Raw genomic sequence first — 6,206 nt, 5'->3', positions numbered from 1 at the left:
AAAAGAAAAGCCCCCTAATGGGGAGAAATAGGTGCAGACCCCCTTGCCACCTAGGCAAGAGCTGTATCTTTATATCAGGACTCTTCGTGGTTCCAGAAAAACAAAGAGCCAGAGGCTCAGCAAGTTAAATAGTTTATTTATAGGTATGAAAAGCCCCCTAAAAAAAAAAAAAAAAAAAAAAGAAAAGAAAAGAAAAGCCTCCTAATGGGGAGAAATACGTGCAGACCCCCTTTGCCACCGAGGCAACAGCTGTATATATCTGGACTCTTCGTGGTTCCAGAAAAACACAGAGCCAGAGGCTCAGTAAGTTAATTTAGGAGGCTCCCTCTCTTGGGCAGCAGGGGTTCCCTGGTGACCACCTCACCCCCACCAAGCAGTCCTCATTCAGAGGGGCTCACGCATCCTCTATTCAGAGGCACTTCGGGGCACAAGTCCCCCCCTGTCCAGCTAGACGACTGGGCAGCACTCTCCTGGGCCTCTCTGAGGCCAGGCAAAGCCCTAAGCTGGTGGTGGGGTGGGCTCCCTCCTCAGTGTATTATACTGTAATTGTGTAATATTTTGTATATCCTGGGGACCCAACACCCCCTGTATCATAGAGGTTGGAGCTGACAAATGGGCAAGAGGTTAACAGTATCCAGGAAATGGGGAGACTTATTTATTAATAGCATAACAGGACAAAGGAAGACCATAAGGAGGCGGGGACGGGGTTTAGCCCAGGTGATTCGACTCCTGTTTGCTTTTTATTTCGGAATAAATAAATGGATTTAGCCATACTGCTCCGCCTTGCGTGTGCCTGTTTCCAGTCCCTGGCCACCAGGTGCTGGGGTGTGCACGTTGGGCACGGGACAGGGAGCAGATCCTGCCAGCAGAGGGCAGGCTTCCGGATTGTGTGAAGCCCCAGCGTGTCTGAATCTGAGCGGAGCTGTTAGAGATGGGCCAGGCCTGTCTCACCCCCATGCTGCTGGGGGAGGTCTGGGGATCCCAGAGGCCCTTCCCTGAGACTCTTAAGGGGGCACTGCTGTCCTAATGGCCCAGAGGGTCAGAGGCCCTGAGGCTCAGAAGCCTGATCTAATCCTGGGGAGGGAAAACAGGGTCCCAGCACGCAAGAGTGGTGCCTTCCAGTTCAGGTAGTTTCCGTCCCATCACCCTGCCCCTCTGCTGGCCTGTGGTCCTGTCCATCCACAGTGTGTGCCAGTGCCCCCTTCCTTCCTCCAGGCTGAGTTGGTGCCCCTGCCCTGCAGTGAGCAGAGCTGGCTTCCCAGGATGAGAACCCTTGAACCGCAACCCCCACCCCCTGCCCTGCCAGGTGCTTTCCCAATAGGGCTTGCAAAGGATGGGACCTTTTTTCGCCACTCCTTACAGCACCCTAGCAACGGCTGGGCCCTTCCCCACCCCTGTGTCCCAGTGTTTAAGCCTTCCCCTTCCCCTGAACTCCACAAAGAACATAAACCAACAGAGGGCAGCTTCCCATCATCCAGAAATGGGTTTTATTCTCAGCCAAGAGACAGCAAGACCGGTGGTAGAGAGCCACACAGCCTCCAGGACAGCACCCCCCGGGCTCGGGTGGGGGAGGGACGGAAAAGTGGCTGTCCACAGGCGGGGCGTGACAGGGAGGCTCATCAGAGGTGGCACACCTTGGAGAGGGGGATGTCAGGGTGACAGTGTTCCCTGGTGGTTAGGCCACAAGACTCCTCACAGACAGCATGATGATTGATTGCCAACACTAGAGGCAAGGCTGTGGCGGCCGTGTGTGTGTGTGTGTGTGTGTGTGTGTATATATATATATATGAGTATTTATAGTTATTTATAGATTGGGGTAGGAGCAATACCACAGAGGGGCACAAGTTTTCACCACATCATCACGCCTGGATGTGTCAGCTCACCACTACAACAGACTGTCACAGATGAAGGGGGAGGCTTTGGGGCTGGGGAGCCACTGTTAAGTCACGGAACAGCCGTCCAGGCAGGCTTGGAAAGGGAGGTCTCCGAGGAATAGAGGGATCTGGTTAGAGGTCGAAGGGGGGCCTGGGGCTCTCAGGACGGGATGGACTTGCCTGACCCGATCGGCTGGCAGTTGGAGAGAAAGCAAAGAGAGAACGGAGAGAAGGAGGGAGAGAAGTGGTAAGGCAAGGGCAGCCAAGCCCGGTGGGGTGGGGGGGGGGGGAGGTAGGGGGAAAAGATGAAGCTGAGGGTGTGGACGAGGGCTCTGGAATGGAGGAGAGAGAAAGGGAAGGCGGGAGGACTTGGAGGTGGGTGGGGGCCACAGCTTCCCAGGGGTCTTGGGGGGGGGGGGGAGGCCGGGGTGGCGCTCCCCCTGCCACGCACGCTGGTCTCTCATACACCACCAGGCAGTGCACCCACAGCTCCAGGCACATGCTCGGCGCCCCCTGCCTTCCCTCTACCCCCACCCCACCCGTCTTCCAACGTACTGGCCCAGAGCCATCCCTAGCCTCCAAGTGTGGGGTCGCGAGCCCCAGGCCACAGCCACCAGTCCTCACGGAGGGAGACAGGAGGAGAAAGAACACTGTTTGAACCAGGAGGGCAAAGCTAAAAGGATGGCTGGAGGGAGCACTGGAGGCCCCTCTGGGTAGGCAGAAAACCCGGAGTCCTCAGAAGGGACCCTGGGGAGGCAGGGAGGTCAGGTAAGCTGGATGCCAGCGGCCACAGGCTTATAAGTCTAAGAGGGGAGCCTCAGCTGGTCGGGGGACCACAGGTCGCGTAGGTGAGGCTGGGCCCTTCCTGCTGGGGAAAAGCAGAAGGGCAAGAGTCAGCGGCAGGGACAGAGTGGCAGGTGGGTCACTGGGTAACTATGCAGCCCAGCCAGAGTGGGGACTCAGAGAAGCTGATTTGCCTAGGTCGGCGGACACTGTGGTCCCCTTAGCCGAAAAGCATAGGTCACCCCAGGAGCACCAGGCCCCGGACCCACGAGCCTGTGGGCTAGCTATGGTGCTTCACCTGGGGCCGAGGACACTGTTGTTTGTCATGCCTTCATGACAACACCAAGGAGGGAGGGAGACGGCCTGTGTGACCCTGCCTCACCTGTGAGCTGTGCCCAGGGCCCTATAGCTTTCAGAAAGCAGCAACCAACCAGAGCCTTCGCCCCCGATGGCTGCTCATCGGCCGGCACGAAAGAGGAGGTGCGGCCGTGCCCTCCTCTGCCCTGCCCCAACAGCACAGCTCCGATTGGGGAGCGAGTGTGGGACCCCCAGGACGAAGTTCCAAGGCCTCTGGCTGGCTAAGTCCGACCCACGCACAAGCCCCTCCAAATTCCCTGGTTCTACACCATCAACCATGAGCTCTCTGCCCTCTCTGATGGCTCCCGAGAGCACCCGTGACTGCCAGCTTGGGCGCGGAGCCTGTCCCAAGAGCTCCCCAGGCTCAGCCATGGAGGTGAGTGGCACTGAGTCCCGAGGCTCGCTGTGAGGGAGGTGAGAGAGCCAGCTGGCAGCGAGGACAGAAAGAGGAAAGAATAAGTCTGGAGCTGCAGGAGGGAGAGGGAGGGGAGCCTGGCTCTGAGGTCCCAGGTGTGCCCCCCAGTATGGAGCTGGTGCAGCGGGGGGCAGACACACCGTTCATGCAGCGGGCAGAGAGGCGTGTGTGCACCTACCGTGGCTGACGCTCCTCAGGGGTCACTGATAGTGATTCTGAAAGACAGCACGAAATCAACATGGCAGTTCACACACACGGAGGTGGCAGGCCTGGGGGCGGGGCCACGCACACGCACACGCCCGGGCGTGCACACACATGCTGGGAGGCCCCACGGCCCCGCATGCACACGCTGACACACATGCCCACGAACAACACGCACACACCTCCACCTCCCGCTGCCCAGCACCCTCACTGGCCGGCGCGTGCAGCACGGATCTGGGGCATGCAACCACTCGGCACACTGAAGCACACGCGTGGGCTGAGTCACAACACAGAAGCTCGCCCATACACAGGAGGCATTTGCACCAGCTCCCTGCACACTCGTGCTCAGAGGCCCCCTGCAACGTTCCCATAAGAGACAGGGCTTGCTTTCTTAGGGTCCAGTGGCCATCTCTCTGCCCGAGAACCTTCCATGGCTAACTAGTCCCCACAGCATTGAGTCCCAAGAAGATAAACTCTTCTGTGACCTTTTAAGGTTCTGCAGCCTGCCCCACCGTACCCAGAGCAACCTCTTCTTATTCTTCCTCCTCCTATCTTCGCTCTTCTCTGGCCAGCTGCTCTCCTCAATGCATTCCATGCTAACCCTTCGCCCGCACCATACCGCCGCTCCATACCCAGATGTCCCTGACTCCTCATCACCTGAGTCTTATCTCCATCAGCCCCCAGTCCTCCCCCGGGTCAATCTGTCTTGAAGCTTCCCAGACTGTTCTCTTCCCCGAGGCAGGGCCGGGACTTGCCAAGTGTTTCTCGTGTGTTACCAAGACTGGAGTTAGAGCAGGCGCCAAATCTTCCTCTTCCCATATGTCACCCCTCAGCGCAGACCTGGGCATGTCAAATACCCTTAAGAATCTGAACTCACGAGGGAAGTTAGCAAAGCGTTCCTATGGCCACATTTGCAATTCATGCAGCTTCTCTATAGTCACTGTCTCCCTTGATCCTCACACCAGCCCTGGGAGAAAGGCAGAATGTTAAATACCATGTGGTAGGAGGGAAACTGAGGGCCAGGAAGGGAAAGTGACTTGCCTAAAGCCTACGATGAACCAGAACTTCTGGACTCCAATCCCGTGCTCTTGACCAATACCCCGCTGCCTGCTTTACCCCATCTGTTTTGGTCATCAGATCTCCATGGAAGCAAGTCCCATCTCGGCTTCCTTTGGGGTTCATGGAGGCTAGACCCACGAAGGCTAGGCCCTACCCCTCCAGCCATCTGGAAGCACAAGTAGATGCTACTGGTCTGATGTGTTCTTCCTCAAGGGACGTGGCCAGTGGAAACAGGGACTGAGATATCAGAATGAGCTTCCTTGAAAAAGGGTCATAAATCAAGAGGCAAATCCAGGGGAGGAAGCAGAAGCCTTTTCCTTGGAAATCTCTGGGAATGGGGCAGGCTTCACCTACTCCTGCCCAGCACCCACCATGTTGGTCCAGGCCAGGCAGGGCCAGAGGCAGAGCCATAGAAGAAAGCCATTGACTGCCCCATGGCTTCCAGGCCCCTTCCCAGCTGCTCCGTATCCTAGTCCGTGCCTGGATGCCATTCTTACACTCACACTCGTGTGCACGCCCACACACACATCACACACCTTGCTGGTCAGTCAGAGCCTGGCCTCTGTTCCTGTGGGCCAGAGGCCAGGCACCCCCTGGGACAGCTCAAAGAGTCAGGACTCAGAGTAGCCCTGCATGTAAGTGGAAAAACTCCACATCTGGAGAGGATCTGGGTTCAAAGTTCCCCAGACCTGAGGTAGGTCACAAGGGGCTGGGAGAGAGGAACTGAGAACAGAATGGAGAAGAGGAGAGCCAGGAGAAAGGAGGAGGAATGCAACGTGTGGAGAGAGGAGGGAAAAGGAAGGGAAGCGCCATGCAAGTGCTGGAAAGAAGGGGGCAGGTGGGATGAGTCCCACGGCCCCCTCCCCAGAAAGGACCACCTCCGGGACTCAGCGCTCCCTGGGGGGCAGGCTCCGCAAGCCCTCGGCCACTCGTCCCGTGGCTCCTGCACCCACGTCGGAGCGCCCTGGATGGAGAGGGCCAGTTCTGGCCACACCTCCCTCCCAGCTACGCCCGCCCGGTGGTCTCTCCCGCCGTATTCGGTCCCTACTCACCTGGGGACCCCGGGCGGGGCGCGGTTGGGGCGCGAGGGCACCTGGGGGGGAGGGCCGAAGGGGTCAGGGGAAGCCCCCGGCCTGGAGGGCACGGGGGGCGCCCCCCCCAGGGCGGACCCAGCAGGCGGAGGCCCAGGAGCAGGGCCCCGCGACCCGGGCCGGGCTGGGGGCACGGCGGGGGCTCGGCGCTGCGGCGTGGGGCTGGACGTGGGTGACCTGCGTGCGACAGGGCGCGGAAGACAAGGAGGGGAGAGATGAGCTGCTCCGCCCCACCCTGAGGCCCCGCCCCAGCCCAGCGCCGGCCACGCCCATGCGCGGAAGCCCCGCCCCGCAGCATCCTACTTGCTCCCGGAGTTTAAGCCCCGCCTCCGGTGGATCCAAAGTTCCAGCTCCACCCAGCCCCGCAGCCAGCGCTTCACGGCAAGCCCCGCCCCGCGACAAGCCCCGCCCATATCTAAGCCCCGC

General features: G+C 59.4%; 1 protein-coding gene across 11 annotated transcripts in view; it reads right to left on the bottom strand.

Annotated features, from left to right (window-relative positions):
* Positions 1 to 1,363: 1,363 nt before the first annotated feature.
* LOC111145697 (dynamin 1) overlaps positions 1,364 to 6,206 on the bottom strand; it is a 45,535-nt gene continuing 40,692 nt past the window's right edge. For 7 of the 11 annotated variants that reach the window (XM_022500817.1, XM_022500814.1, XM_022500811.1 and 4 more), the window contains 2 exons: positions 5,742 to 5,957; positions 2,605 to 2,742 (listed from right to left, as the gene is read on the bottom strand). In XM_022500817.1, the coding sequence (XP_022356525.1) occupies positions 2,670 to 2,742; positions 5,742 to 5,957 (289 nt within the window). In that variant the 3' untranslated portion in view covers positions 2,605 to 2,669. Of the gene's footprint in view, positions 2,068 to 2,604; positions 2,743 to 3,607; positions 3,645 to 5,741; positions 5,958 to 6,206 lie in introns of those variants that run through there. The other 4 variants (XM_022500810.1, XM_022500812.1, XM_022500813.1 and 1 more) reach the window with 3 other exon arrangements.

The sequence above is a fragment of the Enhydra lutris genome, unplaced genomic scaffold, assembly GCF_002288905.1.
Source record: "Enhydra lutris kenyoni isolate GAN:26980312 unplaced genomic scaffold, ASM228890v2 scaffoldscaffold13, whole genome shotgun sequence".
Classification (NCBI taxonomy): Eukaryota; Metazoa; Chordata; class Mammalia; order Carnivora; family Mustelidae; genus Enhydra; species Enhydra lutris.
This window is presented reverse-complemented; position numbering and strand designations above follow the sequence as displayed.